Below are 19964 nucleotides of genomic sequence, written 5' to 3'. Positions count from 1 at the left end.
TGTGTTCAAGTCCCTGTAGTGGTTGTGGGAGGAGAAAGGCGGGTCGTGAGGCTGGGTCACAGACTGCACTGACGGGGGCGCCTCATGTACCGTGACAGATTTGCTTGGGGGGACGTGGGGCCGCAGAGAGGGCTACTCTTGGGAGAACCGTACGGGTGGGCACTCGAGGGCCAGGTGGGGTGCGAAGCGCAGGAGGCACGGTCCGCTCGTGGGGCGGCCAGACCTGTGCGTGGGAAGCGGGCAGAGGGAAAGCTGTGGGGCCGTGAGACCCTCTGAGCGCAGAACCAGGAGACCTTGCACTCACCAAGACACATGCCGTGTCTGGCCACCTCCTTGCCCCTGGTGCTTCGCTGTAAATGACAAAAATAAACGAGACTGAGGAGGCTCAACTTACATCTCCGTTTCCAGTTTAGTCACGTATCCAAAGACGGCACGTGCCCTGCGCGAGCAGTGCTCTGACAAGTATTGTCCCTCTTGGTTTTGAAAGTGTCTCCTACGAAAGGTGCTGCTGTAGTGATTGAGACAAGGTGGCGGTGGCAGGGCAGGTACAGCTCCGCAGAATGGGGTACCGAGTCCAGAAAGAGACCCACGTGCGCTTGGGCGTTGGTTTCCATGGAGAGCGCCAGAGGACCACAAGGGGAGAGCCTGGTCTTCTCAACGAGTGGCGCTGGGAGGCCTGCGAGACCACGAGCCGGGCCCCCGCCGGGTACGACGAGTCACCCGAGGTGATCGTACACCCAAACGTAAAACCCGAAACAGAAGGACCCGTACACGGAAACCCTGGGAGAACAGCTCTGCTCCCTTGCTTTGGACGGAGACCGAAAGTTAGCCTTCGTGAAAGTCAACACCTGGTGCTTGAAATATATTAAGAAAATGGAAAGCTTGGAAAATGCTTGTTGGCCACGTGTGATGAAGGACCGGTTTGTAGATTGAATGAGGAGTCTGCAGTAAGAAAACAATTTCAGACGGCGGACCACAGATCTGAGCAGTCACCTCCCCGAAGAAGAAGCAGGGACAACAGGCGTGGACGGGGGTTGGACGTTGTCAGTCCTCAGGGAAAAGCAGGCGAAGGGCCCAGTGAGGTGTGCCGGCGCGTGTCTCTGAGCGCGGCTTTAGAAACCAGACCTGGCCGCCCGCCTGGAGCTTGCGCTGCTGATGGCGGAGTCTTAGCGTCATGTGGGAAATGCGGGAAGGCGGCCTGCCGCACAGCCTCGCACCTCCACGCCTAGGATTTCCCCCAGGGAAGCGAAAGCACGCTTCTGCACGGAAAGCCTGAGTGTGTGTGCAGGTGGCTTCGTTCATAGTCACTCGGAGAGGAAGCGACCCCAGGACTTTCAGCCGTGAATGGATGGGAGGGCCCGCTGGCACGTCCGCTCCCTCTAGGAACACCCCGCCGTGCACAGTGGGCTGCTGGCCCGCGTGACAAGGTTTGCCAAGTGAGCAGCATTTCAGAAGGCCTCACGTTTAAATAACGTGGCAAAGGCAAAACGGTAGAGACAGGAGACGATACGATCTGTATCTAGATTGCGGTGGCTGCTTGGCCACATGCACCTGTGAACACTCATAGGTCCGTGTACCGGAAATGGGAGAGTTGTACTGTCTGTGCTACGGCATAAATGAGAGGTTTTTCTAGCGTATCATTTAGGATTACTTTACTTATTTTTCTTTATGCTTTGCAGTAAAGCACTTTTGATTTAGCGTCTTAATAACAGCAGCCAGTGGCTGGGCGTGTGGCGTTACGAATGTCCTGCGTGGCCAGTAGCACTCCTGGTGTGAGGGTGGACACCCAAGTCGTTGCTCTCGTTCTGTTTTGAAAAAGACCTGTTTCTACATTTGACGTTTATAGGAGGTAGAGTAATCCATCCGTGACGTGTTTTTTGAGTAGCTCTCAGAGACGAGATACTCTTTGTGGCGACATGGGAGTAGAATATGGAGTCCCACACGGCGTACTTCCCAGGGCTCTGAGTCCTGCGGCGGGAGCGCCCAAGAGGGACAGGTACCAGGGAGGCCTCTCTGAGCTTCCAGAGGATGGGACGACGTCGTCCATGCACGCGACTCTTCAGCACTGGGAAGGCGTGTACGGGGCCCGGCGGGTGGTTCTGTTCAGGGGGCACAAACAGACGTCTGAATGGAGGCAGGAATCCCCTCCCAGAGGGGCCCTGCGCGCTCGCACCGTGGGACGTTGAGCTCACTGGTCTTAGGGTTTGTGCGTCCGGCTGAAGGATATGGGTTTGTTCGCCGGCAGCTGGGAGCCCTGGGAAGTGCCTGAGCAGAGGTGTGCTCTAGGACAGTTCCCGTGATGCCACGTGTGTTGCAGAATGGGACCCGAGAAGAAAAGGGCAGAGGGAAGACCGTCTCAGAAGTCCAGGAACGGGCTTCTGTTTCTGGTAATGAGGTCAGGCCTGTTACTTACACTGCTCTCTAATGAAATGCATCAGAACCATTGGATACAGGAGACTCATCATCTCTTTAAAAGTCTTAAGGAGCTGACGAAAAACGTATTAGGGCAAAGTCTAAGGAGGAAGAAATGCAGAGAAACTGCACCGACGTGGTGTCTGCCTTGCGGTGCCTCTTACCCGTGTCGCCGGACGGGGGACCCCGTGTGAGCCTGAGGCTCGCTCACCCCTGGGGTGTCTGGACAGAGGTGCCGACCCCGTGAGCCGGGAGCCCGGCGGCTCTTGCCGGGACGCGCGGCCGAGCCAGAAGTGAACCCCAGATTCCCTCCACCCTCGTGCTGCCCGCAGGGGCGGCGCAGGGTGGGGCCTCTCTCCCTCCAGAGTTGGAGCCACAAGTCTGTTCTCTGTCAGCCGGAGGGTAGTAGTCAAGTTTTAGGGCAAAGTTGTGGATTTCCAACTGTGCAGGGGCTTTGGCGCCTGTGGCCCCCACACCCGTCCAAGGTTCACCATAGAGAACGTCTGGGAATGAGAAATATGGTTACCAGGATTGAAAAAAAAGAAAAACTCTGGTAACGGGCTACAGCGTGTTTACACACAGTTGGGAGAATTAGCTGGAAGAGGAGTCCCGCCCGGTGCCGTGTGGGCGACAGCAGGGAGTGCACGGAAGAGAGCGCGTGAGGCTGCAGACCGGGAGCCTGTGGTGCATCGGAACCCAGACAGGGAGGAGGGCGGGCAAAGGCAGCATTTGAGGATGCGAGTTTTCCAGAACTGAGCGACGGCACTGACCCGTACTTACAGAAATCCCGACCAGTCCCCATGCAGCCCGATGTGGGACCGTGGGACCACGGGACGGAGCCCGCGCCCGCACGGGGCCGGCCGCAGAGAGACGTGGAAGTAGCCCGAGCCCGGCACGCCGCCTCCGGGGGTGGTTTCCTTCTCGCCGGCCGTGAGGCCGGGAGCTGCTGGGACGACGCGATGAGCTAGTGACGGTGACCACCACCTCTGGAATTCCATCTCTTCCGGAAATACGTTGAAGAACGAGGGTAACGTAGCATTCCCAGATGAAAACGGGTCCCGGCCAGTGGGCCCTTGCCGAATGAAACACGCTTGAGGCAGAAGGCGGCTGTTGACAGACGGAAGGTGTGAGGAGCGAGGCGGACGCCGACCCGACAGCGACTCCGCGCGGGGCCGACAGCAGGGACCACGCGCGGGGACGGCGGCGTGTGAGTCAGCGGGGGACCGAGGCGCCGAAACGCTCTGCGGTCTCTCAGGAGGAGCACGGGTGTGACGCCGTTGAGGAAACTCTAGCAAGTGTTCACGGGGTAATTTTAGCAGAGCCACCAGAGGAATATGAGCGTGACTCCCGTGCTCGGGAGGGAAGAGCAGGAGAGAGACGTGCTGTGAGGGAAGGCGGGAGAGCAGGATCGAGGCGCGTGGAGCCGGACGGCTGCCTGGGAAGCACAGAGCGTGGTGCCGGGTCCGCGCGAGGGGATGGGGATGGGGCGGCCGTCCGCACCGAGGGGCCGGCAGGGACCAGGGGAGTCAGTGGGGCATGCCCACTGCTCGTGGCGGGACGCGGGCGGCCGTGGCTCGGAGGGTCCACGTGTGGGGCGCAGGGAGCGGCAGCGCCTGTGCGGGGGCGGGAGAAGCTCGGTGTCCGGGGAGTGAGCACTGTCGTCTGGAGGATGGCCCAAACCTCACAGTGTCCCGGGAACAAGAGTCTTTGAGGACAGCGGGGACGGGAGCACCGGCGTCTCAGACTGGTTTTCTGTGGTTAACCGACCCACTTTAGTGGAACTCGCTCCGTCGGCACGTTCAGCCTGTCAAGCCGCTGAGATCCGGAAAGCGCTCCGTTTTCTTGGGTTCAGAGATTGGGGTCCTCTGCCTCCCACGACCGAGAAAAGAGAAAAGCGCCGAGTGACCTGACGGCCTCCCCCGTCGCCTCTTGCAGACCTCCGGAGGCCCTGCTCCCGCCCAGGTGGTCCACACCCAGCCGCGAGCGGTCGGCTCCCCGGCCACGGCCTCGTCCGACCTGGTGTCCCTGGCACCCACCCAGAGCGTTCGCGCGGTTACCTCTGTGACAGCCTCGGCCGTGGTCACTACCAGCCTGACCCCGGTGCAGACCCCGACCCGGTCTTTGGTGACTCAGGTGTCCCAAGGTAAAGGCGGGTTCGGTTTCCCGTGTGACCCTTCTCACCGTTAAACCGAGCTGGGACCTCGAGTGGCCATTTGTCACGGGAGGAGGGGAGGGCCGTGTGCGTGCGAGGTCTGACGGAGCCCCTCTCCAGCCGCAGGGGTGCAGCTGCCCGGGAAGGCCATCACGCCCGCACACTTCCAGCTGCTCAGGCAGCAGCAGCAGCAGCAGCAGCAGCAGCAGCCGCAGCCGCCGCCGCCGCCGCCGCCCTCCCAGGTGCAGGTCCCGCAGATCCAGGGCCAGGCCCAGTCGCCGGCGCAGATCAAAGCTGTCGGCAAGCTGACCCCGGTGAGTATCTGGCAGGAAACCGCACGCACGCCGTCCGATGCCTCGCGTTGTCATTTAATTCCCAGTGTGTTTTGCACGGATCCGCTGTGGTCTTTGGGGGAAGCGTGCTTGTCTCGTCTTTGACGACCACTCTCCGTACGGTGCCCCCCCCCACGGTCGTGTGAGCGGTCTGGTCACAGCGCTCTGGAGACGTGTCTTCCCGCTCGCTTTCTGGCGCTGTGCGCCGCAGTTCAGGCTCCGAAGTAGAGGTTCCGTCCCCAGCCAGAGAAAATGGTGACGCGTAGCGCATGTGCGGTGTTGTTCCTCAAAGTGATTTGAGTCCTGACGTTCCTGATTTTTGCCGCTCTGCACCACCTGTGCAATTGTGTACAAAAATACGTTCACTTTGAAGGGAGATACTGTATCTGCCACATTGGAAAAGCGCCATTGTTTGGCACGGGTAGTGAGTAGAGAGACAGAACTGCCAGAAACAGGACAGAGTTTTAGAGTTCCAGCTAGTTCCCAGGCCTGCCACAGTAAGTACCTGACCTTGGGCCTGCCCTTTTTGCTTGCAGAGGGGCAAGAGGGCATGCCGGAGGGCTGCGGGGGGGGGGGGGGGGGGGGGGAGGTGGTGTGCAAGCCCTCAGCCGAGGCTCCACTAGTGAGGCCCCAGGCGCACCAGAGAAAGGACGAGCCACCTGATACAGCATTCACACTCGATCATAGCCGGAAGGCCCAGAAGTGATCCCAGAGAAAGCACTCAGCTCCTGTTGCGCCAGCCACGTGTCAGGGGCTCTGTGACTACCGAATGGGACAGCCCGGGTCTAGAACATGGCCGTTACTGCAGAAGTCTGGGGGACGGCCCTTAAATTAGAAAGTTACTGGGCCCAGCTCCCTCTCCCCCCCACCCCCCCGCACTGCCTTCCCTCCTCCCCATGTCCTGCCTCTCCCCAGGACACGAGGGCCTGTCCATGGCTGCCAGGGCTTCCCGATCACTCACTTTGCCTGTGCCTGGGCACAGCCTGCTCTCTCTGAAGTCGATTTCAGAGTTGTCGTTGTCCCCATGTAGACACAGATCTGATAGGAATTACACAGCATAAGTTCTCTAAAAAGAAAATTGACTCCTTAAAATAGTTTTTGGGCTGTTTTGGCATTTTAATGTTTTAACTTAAAGGCATGAGACTTCTTTATCGGTTGTATTCATTTGGAGACACTTAGAACAAAAAGTTGAGAGCTGATGCACGTCTCCTAATAAACTTTAGAAGTTCAAAAAGGATTATGATTTATAGACTTTAAAAATTTTATAGGTTACGGATTTAAGGTCACTTGTTTGCGAGTGAGAGAAACCAAGAAATTTTGCTGTGAGTTCACTCATCTGTCAGAATTACTGTTTCTAGTTTGCGTCAATAATGCTAGTTTTTAATAAAAGAACATTTTTAAAAAATGTCAGAAAGCCCCTAGATTATGGTTTGCATATCGCGTATTAGCAACTGTCTACCTCGGTGTTTAATGGATAGTTCAACGGTAACTTGAAACCAAGATTTATGGATTTGGAATGCGGCTAATATTGATGAAAAGCTACTTTATCTGGGTTTTAGGAACATCTGATCAAAATGCAGAAGCAGAAACTGCAGCTGCCCCAGCAGGCCCCCCCACCGCAGGCCCCGCCAGGGCCCCCACAGCCCGCCACACAAGTGCAAGTGCAGGCCCCGCCACCCACGCCGCAGCAGAGCCCCCAGCTGGCCACGGTCACGGCCCCGCGGCCCGGAGCCCTGCTCACGGGCACCACCGTGGCCAACCTCCAGGTGGCCCGGCTCGTAAGTTCCAGTTGATGCATTTGTTTTTCCGAGGCAATGTCTTTGAACGTTTACGTGGACTGTTACTGCTTGCTCAGGCCGACGCTAGGCGTTCTGGCGGGCCTCCTAGGAAAGCGATAGGTGCGCTTCCCTCCCCACGCCGCCCAGAGCTTTGGCGGGCGGGGCAGCTGGAGGAGGCGGGGAGTGAGCCGGACGATGCAGGGAGGGCCAGGCTCTGTTGGGGACGAGGCCCATGTCGGGAGGTGGGCGAGGCCTGAAAACCAGGCTCTGGTGTCCCTGTGCTTTGTCGGCCCAGAGACTCTGGAGGTTTCTGAAGGGGAGCAGGAAGTCGCAGTGAAATGAGCGTCCGGGAAGAGGAGTGAGATTCGGCAAGAGCGGGTCTCATGTGCCGTGGGCCAGACACTGTCCCATCAGGCGAGCCTGTGTCCTGCTTGGGGAGCCCCCCGTTCTGGCCCTAGTGACCGCTAACGGCAGGGACCCTGCTCCGGGCCAGGCGCCGCCCTAGGCCCTGGACCTCTCACGTGATCAGTGCTCGCAGGCTGCTGCTGAGGCAGGAGTAGGGGGGTTTGAGTGTGCACTCAACTGTGCAGGTGTGCAGACTGAGGCCCACAGCTCAGGTAACTTGCCCAAATCGTACTGCTAGTCGCCTGCCACTGGGCGGCTCGGGCTGGGTGCTCAGGCTCTGCTGTGCGTGTGCCTCACGGCTGCTCTAAGGCCGCAAGACGGGTGGGAGTGGACGGGAACCGGGAAGGCAAGTGTGGTTCTGCCTGTATTCACAAGAAACGTTAAGTTCAAACAAGAGTGGGGATCACGTGTGGTGGCCAGGGTGTAGGGAAGGCGGCACGTGCCCCCTGCAGGGTCGCCGGAGGGAGATCGGCTCCGACTCTGGGGGGAGTTCCAGTGATTCGGCCAAAAACCGCTCACCAGTTTACCTCGGGGACCTGTGTCTGTTCCCTCTAAAGAACTAGTAGGAGGAGTACCACGTGCCGGGCGCACAATCCTGTCGTTTCGGGCGTGTTAGAGGAGGGACGTAGGTCCCCCTTAACTGGGGACTTTACCAAATAGTGCAGAGGCGTCCCACTCGTTGGGACAGCACGCAGCTTTGGACGATGATGTGGCAAAGGCAGAGAAACCGACCGCAAGCTACGTGCAAGTCGTCCCGCTTGCACACTTTCGCAGCGAGTCACGAAGGTGAGAACGTCTCATGGGCTCAACGCTGGTTTTCACACTCACGTGTGTGTAGGTTTAGGGTTAGCCGAGTGCTTGCACGGGTAAAGTGGATCTGTTTTCCTTTCCGAAGATGCAACATAATCGACGAGCACTCGGTAGCAGCGTGATGACTGAGTAGCAACAGGTGGGATCCGTGGGAGAGCTTTCTGGAAGAGTGCGGCAGGGGCCACAGGAGGGGGCGGCAGGCCGGCCTTCGGTCGTAGCGGAAGGAGCGGGAGACGGCTTGTGTAGCAGACGCTGCAGGCCGGGGTTCCTCCGGGGATCGGGGGCGGAGAGGCACAGGTGCGAGCTGCGTGGCAGGGTCTGATCGCGAGTGTGGGTGTGCAGCACGTGGGGCTCACGGAGCCCCCGTCCCCGCGCTCGCCGGTGGCAGGTCAAGCGTAGATGAGCCCACGCTCCCGTATGTTCCTTCAGCCGACGACCACTTTTCACTTGGTGAATCGTTTCCCACCGCTTGGCCTCTTGTGGGGAAATGTTTGCACAGACGCGTGCCGTCCCGAACATCTCTGGACTCTCCCATTATTTTCATTGTTTAGACCCGGGTTCCCCCTTCGCAGCTGCAGGCGCAAGGGCAGATGCAGGCTCAGGCGCCCCAGCCGGCCCAGGTGGCGCTGGCGAAGCCTCCGGTGGTGTCCGTGCCTGCGGCCGTGGTCTCCTCGCCGGGTGTGACGACCCTGCCCATGAACGTTGCCGGGATCAGTGTGGCCATCGGGCAGCCGCAGAAAGCCGCAGGTGCCTGTCTTGTGCGGCCCCTCGCCCTCCGCCCCACCCCCACCCCCACCCCCCACCCCCGCTGCGCTTAGAGCCTCGAGCGGGGCCAGCGCGTCCTCTGGCATGATGGCCACCCGCCCTGGTGGCTTCCGTGCTGGACGCCCCCGTCGAGCATGTCAGGGCAACGCACCTTCAGCCGGAGTGTCCCTCAGCTTCCCAAGTACAAGGTTTGGCCTTTCACTTAACCGTTAACGTTCTGAGCTCCCCGTACTTTTACGTGAACGTCCTCATGAGCCCAGAAACCACGTAAACGTGCCCGTGGGGTGGCCGTGTTTGTCCCGCACAGATCCCGCGTGAGGTTTTCTATAGGGACGGCCGTCAGTCTGAACCACCCAGCGGCTCAGGGAGATGCAGGGAGCTTCAGGGAAGCCCCGAGACCCGCGTCCCTCCTGAGCTCTGTGACTAAGGACTTGGTCGTGTTCACAGGACAGACCGTCGTGGCCCAGCCCGTGCACGTCCAGCAGCTGCTGAAGCTGAAGCAGCAAGCCGTGCAGCAGCAGAAAGCCATCCAGCCACAGGCTGCCCCGGGCCCAGCGGCTGTCCAGCAGAAGGTACTGGCTTCCTGCGGGGATCCTCCCGCCACCCTGTCTCCACGCCGAGCCGGGCCCTGCCGCCGGGCACGGTGTGCGCGTGGGACGGGAGGGTCCTGTGCGCCTCGCCTCACCTCGCTGCCTGACGACCCCGTGCCCGTGCACTCAGGCTGCACGGGGGTCTCGGGGTAGGAGCTGCCATGAGGCCTCCCGGGGAGAATGTGGTTACGGGACGGGGAGCCCCGGGTGCCAGGAACCCGCGGGGAGCTGGGAAGCGGGCTGTGGAATTGCACGGCTGGGAAAGGGCCAGAAGGATTCAGGGGTGGAGGTGTAGCTCTCCATGTGTGAGTGCCTGGCCCCCCGGTGTACGGGACAGACCTTATGCTCAGATGAGCCAGGCGGGGGCCGTGTCCTCGTGTGTTTGTACACGCGTGCGTGCGTGCCGTGAGGGGAGTGACGAGCTGAGGGGAGAGGGGCCTGCCGGAAGGAGCGCTGTCAGCGTCTCGCCGACTCACAAGTGTGCGAGCACGTAGCTCTGAGCTGATTCGGGTCCCCAGGCCGTGCACTCTGCAGGCGCCCCACTGAGAGGAAGCGAGAGTGAGGTGCTGGGCTGCTCTGCATACTCACTGGTAGCTCACAGCCCGACGTGTAGGCTATGACACTGGTTCTCCGAGTGCGTGTCAGACCCGCTGTTTTCCTGCACGGGAGCAGCTGTCGCTCCGGTGTCGGATTTCAGGGCAGGGCTGCGTGTGTTACCCAGAGGAAACTGAGGCTCAGAGAAAGGAAATGACTCGCTCAGAGTCGCAGAGCTGACCGTCGGACTGCAGGGTCCCGCGTGCGGCACGTGCGTCAGACGGACGGCTCTTCCCGGAGTGTCGCCGTCGGGCTTGCAGGGGCCTGCTGGGGGCGGAGATCCCGCCTGCCCCTGACCCCGTAGTGTCTGTGGCCGCTCCGGCCAGGGGCGTGGTTAGGGCGTGCCAGGGCAGACACGTTCAGGACTTCCGGACGGGCGGAGGGGGCGGGGGGGGGGGGTGGCTCGGGCAAGAGCCATCCTGGCAGCAGCCGCTCCATGTGCCAGATGTGTGCCCTCGGGACCTCTTGCCCCTTCCTCCCGGGTGGGTGGAGCTGTTGGCCTTCGAGAAAGGTATGTCTCGTTGATTGCAGAGCCACACCCACCGCCGGGGCAGTGTCTCCCCTGTGGCGGACGCTTTGAGGAGGAGACACTCCGAGTCCCCTCCCTGGTCCTTTCGGGCCATCCTGGGACTCGGCTCCATAGGAGTGCAGGGTGGGGCCGCTCGCAGAGCCGGCCACGCTGGGAGGCACTGGTGCCAGGATGCTGAGGACACCGTGGTCGGGCCTGTGTCATTGTAGGGTTGGCATACCTTGGGGCGGGGAAGAGGGGCGGGGGGCCTTAGCTGTAGCGTTGGTCTGATGTTCGTGTGGCTCAAAAGACTAAAGAATACCGTGGGTGGCCACGGCCTCCTAAACCAACCGTGTAGACTGTGTGCACGGCCTGGGGAACAGTCCTCGCTCTTCTGGCAGAGAAAACTGGAAATGAGATTAAACCTGCAAAGGTCGTGCATGTAGGTGTCTCGTCCTTTATGCCAAGTGGTTTTGGGTATGTGCCCAAATCGTAAAATTAGATTCAGGAAATTGTAGGCGGGTGTTTTTTGTATCGTGGTCAAGTTCACTCACTGACGTGAGGATGGACACGACGCCAGGCGCACAGACGGTGTAAAGGTGAGCCCCAGCCTGGTCTCCCAGGGGACTTGGGCACGGCCGGTGACACACAGGCGGGGCCGTGCCGGGAGCACGGGCTGGGGGTGCCAGGGGCCCTCCCCGCTGGCCCCGAGGAGGCAACGCCCGGCCTCGCCTGGCTCTGACCTAGGGCCATCTCTCTCCAGATCGCCGCACAGCAGATCGCTGCTCAGGGCCAGCCACAGAAGGTCACCTATGCCACCCAGCCAGCCCTCAAGACCCAGTTTCTTACCACACCCATGTCCCAGGCCCAGAAGCTGGCCGGGGCTCAGCAGGTGCAGACCCAGATCCAGGTGAGCGGGAGCGCGTATGCGGAGACTGCACAACACCACCGGGCACGCACGGGCTGGTCGGATGCGTGGGGCGCGGAGTGACCCCCGGCGGATACCCCGAAGGCCGCACGGACCTCTGCTCCTCAGAGGTGGCCGTGCCCTGACGTGCCTCGCTGGCTTTGCCGCCTGTGGGGTCTCAGCAGTGTGGCTTGGGGACCGTGCTGAGGTCACGCTCCGGGGACGTCCTTCATGCCTGTGAGGCTCCTCCGGGAGTTAGCAGTCAGCTTCCTGCTTCACGCATCCACACGCGCCATCACTCGGCTGCCGCCGGCCGTGTAGGCTGCTCTGCTCCTGGCTTCGCTGCCGGCCCGTGGCTGCTTACGGAAGGTGGCAGGAGCCGCAGAGACGCGTGCCGGGCCTCAGCAGGGGGGCTGCTTCGCACATGTGAGCCGCGCACGCGGCCACCCGGGGTGGCGGAGCAGCGCTGTGGGGGGTGCGCGTCCATCAGGCTTCTGCAGCGGTCCCAGCCCCCCGGGCCTCCTCCTGGCCTCGGCCTGCCGGCGTGCAGCCGTGTCCCTCTGGTGGCTGCCGCGGCTCCGCCTGTCAGGACCCCGTGGACCGGCGGCTCTCGTCTTCTGTGAGCCACTGCCTGTTCCCGTGCTCTCCCAGCGCTGCTCCCACCCTGGCTGTTAACCCTCGGGGCTCTGTACTGTTGCCGTCGGCGCCCGATCTTTGCACTCACGGTGTGGTGTCTCCGGATGAGCGAAAGGTCTTAACTTTAACGTATCGGGACTCGTCAGTCTTCCTGTTTCTGAATAGCACTTTCTGTGTCTTGCTTAAGAAACCCTTCCCAGACGTCCCGACGTTCCTTTCCTGTATCTTCTACAAACCTCGTAGTTTTTCATTCACACTTAGGTTTTTAACCTTGTTGGAATTGCTTTTTCCAGGTGATAGACAAACAGGGATTCATTTTCATTTTCCCATTAGAACACCCTGTTACTTTCGGCACTACTTTCCCCCTGGTCCGTCGCGTGGCACTGGCATAAACGGTGCCTTCTCCGGCACCGCGCTCTGTGTCCGTCCCTCGGGCTGCGTAGAGAGGCTCGGCATCTGGGAGGCAGACCCCCCCCGCCTCGTCCCGCTGGGAACATCCTGCTGCTCTTGGCTCTCTGCGCTTCCCAGTTCGAGTCAGCTGGTGAAGGTGACACACCACAGCCACAGCTGTTGGAATTCTTGCTGAAACCGCTCACTTTGGCACACGCACGCTAAAATTAGCAGGGTGCAGCATTCCTGGACTCTGTAGATGAACCTGGGGGAAAGCTGATGTCTCTGCAGCCTCCACTGGAGATTCACCAACGTGATGTGTCTTTCGTTGTTTAACTTCTTTAATGCCCTTTAACTAGGTTTTCTGACTTTTTTCAGGAAGGTCGTATCTCTTGTATCGGATTTGTTCCTACTTAATGAATATTTCTGATGCTTTTGTAGTCATGTGTTTCTGAGTCTCTGTTTTCTGTCTGTGCCTTGCACAATCTCTGTACCTTGACCTTTGAATCCGGATGCCTCCATCAAGCCCTGTTCCTTCGACAGTCCATCCGTGGTCTCCTGCGCTTCCTTTGTCCCCCGGCACATGGCCCGCACAGAGTGGTGGCCGGAGCCTTGCTCTTCCCCCGCCCCTTTCTTCCTGCTTTGTTGTGCCGGTGAGGCCCGCAGAGGCCCCGACAGAGTGGACGGAAGGCTCAGCCGTATCCGTTCACATGATCATCTTTGCAAGGTCTGATTTGTTAAATCATCCTTCGTTAGAGCAAGACGATTTTCTTCTTCACCTAGTTTGCTAGAGATTTTGTTCCCTTTTTTTTGTGGCGTTTTAAAAGTGTTTTTAGAGGCTCTTCTTCCCTGGGTGATCCCTCCCAGTCTCGACGCCCCGGTTCTGTCTCTGTGCCCATGACTCCAGATTCACACCTGCAGCCGATTGCTACTCCTGTTCCAGACTCTGGTCCTAACTGCCTTTGGACAAAGTCCCCGAAGACGTGTGGCCTCTGCGGGGCCTTGGCCTCACCTGACCTTCGGCCTCGCCTGGGCCAAACCCACAGCAGCTGTCCTTTCTTGATCTCACTCTCCAGACCCAGTCCGCCAGTGATTCTGGCTCTCTGGCAGTGTCGGGCACGGTTGTCAGGCCATCCTGCCACTGGGTCAGGTTTACTAGTTGGGTCGCTCCAGACTTCTGCGTCCTTACCGATGCCTGGCCTGTCAGTTACTGCACAGATGTGTTAAAAGTCTCTCACTCTGGTTGTGCACTTCTCCTTATGTTTTTTTTCCATTTTCGCTTTTTTTCTTTTTTAATTTAATGTTTATTTTTGAGGGAGACAGAGCGTGAGTGGGGGAGGGACAGAGGGAGAGAGGGAGACACAGAATCTGAAGCAGGCTCCGGGCTCTGAGCTGTCAGCCCCGGAGCCCGACACGGGGCTTGAACCCACAGACCGTGAGGTCATGACCTGAGCTGAAGTTGCACGCTTAATCCGACTGAGCCACCCAGGTGCCCCTCCGCTTTTGCTCTTTATATTAGATCCCTTATTAGCTACATTTAAATTAAGGATTTTAATTTTATGTCTCTGCTGCTGTTGTTTCGGTAACTGTGTTCATAGTAGTTACCTTCTTGTGAGCCAGCTCCTTGAAGCCTGTCTTTGGGATTGCTTTGAGCTCTGGGTTGCAGGCCGATTCCTGCTCCTGCTGGGCTCCCGGGGGCTCCGCCAGGGCCAGATCCGCTGTGGCTTGAGGGTCAGTGTCCCTCGGGTAATGTCAGTTGGGTTCTGCGCCTGGGTCCCCTCCCCCGCCAGCACCAGGGCCTCGGGCGGTGCACTTCCTCGCAGATCCCCTCCCGGTGACGGAACCACAGTGGGGCCTCACTGACCATGGATCTGAACTCGGCCCCTTGTCTGCCGCGCCCCTGGCGACCGTGAGAATCCCCCGCGGGGCCTCCTCACGGAGCACGTGCTCTCAGGATGTGAGCGCCTCCGCCCATCACTCTGGGTGCCACCGCGGCCGTGGTTTGGGACCGGGACTTCCTCGCCTCTTGTGAGTTCATGGACGCATCTAAGATGTGTCCGTGTCACCCACGGGGTCTCCGTGTTTCGTGGTGTGCCCACGGAGTCCCGGCCCGCTGTGTGCAAGTGGGCCCTCATCCATCTGCCCAAGGCTTTGTTTCCGGTCAGCGCTGCGGAGGACTTGGGCGCGTTCGTTGTCCCAGCAAATCCCGTGACGATTTTTAATACAGTGAACTAGTGCGTGCTCTCCGCGTAATTTCACGTTTTATAATGAGAACCAGCGTTTACTTGGAGCTCTGTCATTTACAAGTGTGTCGCGAAATTTCACATTTGCTCCAGAATTGTCTCAGAAAAGACTTAATTTCATCCCTGTTCTATGAGTTAGAGACCCAGGCAGCAGTGTCCCGGCCCGGCCCCCAGCAGCTGCCCACTCAGGAGCCTGGTCTGCCTCTGAACTGACAGCCCCGGGTAGACCCAAGTGGCCAGAATCCTCTTTCTGCCTCAGGACAGCCACGTACGCACGCGGCGAAACATTTGCGAAAGGCAGTGGCGGGGTGGGAAGCGGCACTTTGTCGGGAAGGGAGATCTCAGTCATGATTGAGAAGAATATGGCAGTGTGATGAAATGTCAGTGCATCGTGGGAACAGGCTGAGCCTTAGCTGCAGTGGGGGTGCCCTCCCGGGACATTGCTCAGGCTCGAAGAAGGGACTCTTGTGAGAACTCTGGAGACGCTAAACTATTTCATTCTGTCCTCGATTTACTTCTCTTACATAAACTCTCCCATACAAACAGTTCTTAGTAAAAGAAAAAACGTGGCTGAGACACGAGACCAGGAGAAGGTGCTAGTTAGACCCACTTGCAGCTTGCGGAGGCGGGCACGGTCCCCCTGCAGCGTGGTAAGCGGGGTCTCTCAGGCTCCAGGTGAGCAATCTGAGAGGGGCTCTTCTGGGTCACTTGGATGCTGTTCTGTTTTTGCTTTTTTTTGTTGTTGACATTTACTTTTGAGAGAGAGAGAGCGCGCGCGTATGAGCACGAGAGAGGGACGGGCAGAGAGAGGAAGACAGGATCTGAAGCCGGCTCTGCACTGACAGCCCCGACGTGGGGCTCAAACCCATGAACTGTGAGGTCAGGACCTGAGCCGAAGTCGGACGCTTAACCGACTCAGCCCGCCCAGGGCGCCCCTGTTTTTGCTTTTATTGAGAGCTGAAGGAAAGAAAGGGGGAGAAAACTCTCTTTCTGTGCATATGTTCTTTTGAATTCTGCATTTGGCTTTTCTTTGTTTTGTCGAAGGTTGCCAAACTCCCTCAAGTCGTCCAGCAGCAGACGCCCGTGGCCAGCATCCAGCAGGTCGCCTCTGCTTCCCAGCAGGTAGGACCCACAGACGCACAGCCCTCTGGGGGGTCTCACGCCAACTTCCCAGTAAACTTCATGTTTCCGTTTAGGGGGGGTTCTTGGTTTTCGTCGTGAGAAAGTAGAGTGTTAACAGAATCACTTTCGATTTTCATAATTCAGAAAAAATTCACTTCGGGGAGGATTCTTGAAACCCTTAGGCCAGCAGGACAAAGCTGAACGTACGTGTTCGGTTCAGAAATCAGGGGCTTATTCTAGGGTCACTGCTTCACCGGTGACTTCAGATGCACCTACAGGCCGAAGCCCCCATGCCTTAGTTTTAGGGAAACACTGAAAGAAAACTGTCTGCTCGCAGTGACTTTGGGTCCTAGAAGGGTAAGGACTGCTGGGGACAGTGGTGACCCTTGTCACCTAACCATCAGGCTCCTGCCTTTGTATCTGTTGCTACCAAATGCGGCCGTACAAAGCAGTGCTTTAACAAAGTGTCATTCGAAGTCACGCGGGCGTATGGATTTCAAGGAACCAGCTAGTCTGAAGAGCTGATCCCGCCACCAGCGCCCCGTCGTCAGCCTTCGCCTGAGAGCAGCAGTGGTTTCATTCGGTGGCTTTTTTCCCTGCTTTTGTGCAGTCGGAAACCAGAGTGCATCCTTGGATCCGTCACGTGGTTTCATGTTTCACAAAAGCACTGGTGCTAATTAGGCCTCGCACCCCCTCCCCACCCCCGAGAACCTTTTGTCGGTCACGTCGCTAGACCTGTGTTTTCTAGGCCGCGCGCGTGTTTTCTAACTGTTCTGGCTCAGGCTTCCCCGCAGACCGTGACCCTCACCCAGGCGCCCGCGGCCGGGCAGCAGGTGCAGATGATCCCCACGGTGACGGCGACGGCGCAGGTGGTGCAGCAGAAGCTCATGCAGCAGCAAGTTGTGACGACCGCGGCGGCCCAGCTGCAGAGCCCCGGCGTCCCCAACCCGGCCCAGGTGCCAGCCAGCTCCGACAGCCCAAGCCAGCAGCCCAAGCTACAGATGAGGGTCCCTGCCGTGAGGCTAAAGACGCCCACCAAGCCTCCGTGCCCCTAGTCCCAAGAGCGGGGCGGCCTCAGGGCGGGTCGCCGTGCACCGCGCCCCCAGCCAGAGGCGGGTAGACTGTCTGTCGTTGCACCTGGGGACGATGTCATTTGAGATGTGCCGCACCTGCGGAGTTCTCCTTGAAGCGGAGCAGCGTGATCATTTCCTCCTGCTGCGCCGCCCCCGCCCCTGTAGTATGTCGCCGGTCAAAAAAGTGACGGTGGCGATTCTACCTTCCGGTTTCTCCTCGAGAGCAGTAGCACTGGGTCTTGAGGCCATTTAGAACCTCCGTTAGCGCGCCGTGTCTCACGCATCACGGTAGCCGCGTGGAGTGCGCGGTGGGTCGTAAAACACTTTCTGAAGCTGAACCGTGGACTCTGACCACGTCTGCCTCCGCGCGGGGCTGCACACCTAACTGAGGACCCGCTCCGGTCCTTGGAGAGGAGACAGACCGCCTGACGCAGCGCAGCTCAGGGTGCTCTCTTCTCTCCCTCCTGAGAGGGGGCCTGTTCGGAAGTTTACGGGACGTTCTCACCACTGACCCCCATCGAGCACATTCGTGAAGTGTTCCCACGGTGTCGGCCGGATACCGTCTCCGGTGGAACTTTCATTCCAAAGAGCGGCCCGTGTGGCCTCCCACAGGCCCTGCCCACAGCGTGACCGGTTTCCGTCCCGGCACTTCCAGGACGCTTCCCGCTCGTGGAGGAAGCCCGTGCTTGGACTCCGCGCGCCGCGGCGGCTCCGGCAGGCTTTGTGAGGCTCCGGTCTCGAACTGATTTGGGGCCCGGAGCGCTCAGTGCGGGCAGGGGCCCGGTGAGAGCAGGGGTGCCTGGCATCGCCCCCCTGGCTTTCCTGCCCGTCCCGGGCGTGGTCTGCCGCCGCGGGAGACCTCGAGCACGGTGACTTCTTCGCGAGCCTGTAGGCGTTGCCTGCCGAAGCAGGCGCGGTCCACTCTTCACCCTGGGCTCGCGGCAGGTTCCGTTGCCCGCCGTGCCGGGGTCTCGTCCGTGAGCGCCTGCGCTCCTCGCGGTTCTGTGGAAAGCAGAGAACCTTCTGTGCAGTATTTGGGGGCGGGGGGGTGGTACAGCTGAGGGGCAAAGGGGAGGCCCCGTGTGTGCCTCTGTTTCATTTTTGTACTACAGCGAGAAAGCAGGAGTTTTTGCAGTGGGCTCGGTCGGCTGATGACCTGTGCTCACCTGGCCGTTTTCACCCCGGCAGAAGCGCCCGCTCGGGGACCGCCTCTCTGCTCTGTCTCCGTGCCTCTTTTATGTCACTCGGTCCAGGAAATCCGGTTGTCTTAGGTCTGTGTGGGCATCCTGAGGGCTTTTACCTGCTAATTTCGCGTGTTCTCCCCTCGTTGTACCACTTGAAGTGACACAAAGGAAAGCGGCCCGTATGTTTTTGTTTCCGTTCAGTGTACGTGGACGGTAATACGGGGGCATTTACCGAAGCAGGGGGGCAGCTCGTTGTTGAGCTCTGGGTGGGAATCTGGAAAGGGACTTGGCATTTCGGTTGACTCGAATGTATCCAAAGAGCCCTCTGCTCTTGTTTCCTTGCAACCGCGCTTGTTGGTTCAGGTGTGGCAGGTGCCGTCGGGAGGGACCACAGGGTGCTGGGGGCGCTCTGTGCATGCTCCTTCTGTGCGTGCTGAGGGGACTCCTGCCCCTCCTCGTCCCCAGCCGCGCCCCAGAGCCCCCTTGTCTTGTCGCAGCTCCTCCTTCGCACCCCCGGTCCGTGTTCCCCTCGCCCTTCGTGGCGCCGGCAGTCCGCATCTGGAGCGGGTGCTGGCTGCACCTGTTGGAGCGTCCCCGAGGCGGGGCTGCCCGGACGGCGGTCCTCTGTTAGTCTGGACACCAGGAGAGGATTCGGAGCGTCGCTCAGAACTGACCCGGGGTTCAGGGCGTTCGTGGCGTGGAGCCCCCGCCCTTTTCTCAGTGCGTGACAGGAGTCTCTCGTCTCTGAGGGGGTCTCCTTCGCGGGTCCCCTCACGCAGAATACAGAGCAGGAGACGTGTGACTTCTCTTTTCCTTAGACGTCACCAGCAGCCCCGCAGCCCCCAGTGGTCATTCCAGTAAACCTCCTCCTCCCGGTGTGTAGTTTCTCGGTCTTCTGTCGTGAAGGTTCACTGTCCGTGTTTCAGAACTGAGTACGGGGGGGGGGGGGGGTGCGCAGACCTCAGGTGGTTCTGGGAGCGGAATCCCGCACTGCACTGCCCAGGAGCCGGAGCCGGGTTCTTGCCCGGCCCGTAGTGACCGAGAACGACGGCAGCCAGAGCGCTGTCACGCTCCACCCGGCCGCCACGGGGAGCAGTTCCCCATATTCTTTACGAAGAGACGTTCGCTCCAGTTAAGGGCGGGAGGCTGTGTCTAAGACCCCGTGGGGAGCGGGAAGCCGGACCCCACGCTTGGCCGGATTCGGTGCCCGTTGAGGCAGGGCTTTCCCGTTTGAGGTCTCCACCATCTTCCGTTTCCTGTGTGACCAGACAGCTGTTGTGTTGTAAAATATAAAGCGGGAAGGCTGAGACTGTAAATATTTTGTAAACATGACCATTTGTACTTGAATAGTAGGATTTTAAAAAGGGCACCAGTATCCCGCCAAACAAAAGGTGTAATAAAATGACCTTTTTATATGTTTGCTCGTTTTCTCTTTCATAGAAAACTAGTATTCTCGTTAAAATAAGACGCTAGCCGTGTTTGTTACATCTGTGTGAAGAAGAAACAAAGGGAAACGCGGGGTCGGAGGCAGAGGCCTGCCCGCGCCGCAGAAGGAGCCGAGCTCGCTCGGCGGTTCTCAGTGAAGGTCACGCTCTCTCTGCGGAGACCGCGCCCACCGGCCCTGTGCGCAGACGGCCCGCACGCGTTAACTTTTCTTTATCATCTCTTTTGCTTTTAGATTACCTTTTTTTGTCGTAGTTAAAAAAAAAGTTGCTGATTACAAAGAATACCTACTTTTTTATAAAAAAAAACGCACAACTTCATACAAAGCTCAGATGGTTATTTTTGGTATCTTTTCTTCCACTGCAGAAGCGAGGGCAGGCTCCTGCGGTGTCACCTGCATCCGCAGACCTGGCTGGGGGAGGTCATGGGGACCTACGACCCTTTGCCAAGTGCCTGCAGGTGGAGGGTGGGGGGTGGTGCTTGGGACCTCTGTGCTCCGTGGCTGTGATGGTCTGCGCTCAGGCACCTGCCTAGCCATGTGACGGGGCCAGTGACTTCACTCCTCAGGGTCTCGGTTTCCTCCTGTGTCCCTCTCTCCCGAAGTGGTTGTGACATCTGGA

At 59.3% G+C, this 19964-nt stretch overlaps 1 protein-coding gene across 14 annotated transcripts in view; it reads left to right on the top strand.

Annotated features, from left to right (window-relative positions):
- EP400 (E1A binding protein p400) overlaps positions 1–19316 on the top strand; it is a 98783-nt gene extending 79467 nt beyond the window's left edge. For 11 of the 14 annotated variants that reach the window (XM_045041966.1, XM_045041968.1, XM_045041974.1 and 8 more), the window contains 8 exons: positions 4348–4555; positions 4685–4878; positions 6456–6674; positions 8441–8636; positions 9102–9226; positions 11110–11256; positions 15567–15644; positions 16427–19316. In XM_045041966.1, the coding sequence (XP_044897901.1) occupies positions 4348–4555; positions 4685–4878; positions 6456–6674; positions 8441–8636; positions 9102–9226; positions 11110–11256; positions 15567–15644; positions 16427–16699 (1440 nt within the window). In that variant the 3' untranslated portion in view covers positions 16700–19316. The other 3 variants (XM_045041971.1, XM_045041976.1, XM_045041977.1) reach the window with 3 other exon arrangements.
- The last annotated feature ends 648 nt before the right edge of the window (positions 19317–19964 follow it).

This window comes from Felis catus, chromosome D3 (assembly GCF_018350175.1).
Source record: "Felis catus isolate Fca126 chromosome D3, F.catus_Fca126_mat1.0, whole genome shotgun sequence".
Classification (NCBI taxonomy): Eukaryota; Metazoa; Chordata; class Mammalia; order Carnivora; family Felidae; genus Felis; species Felis catus.
The sequence above is the reverse complement of the archived record's forward strand: the minus strand, read 5'-3'. Positions and strand labels throughout refer to the sequence as shown.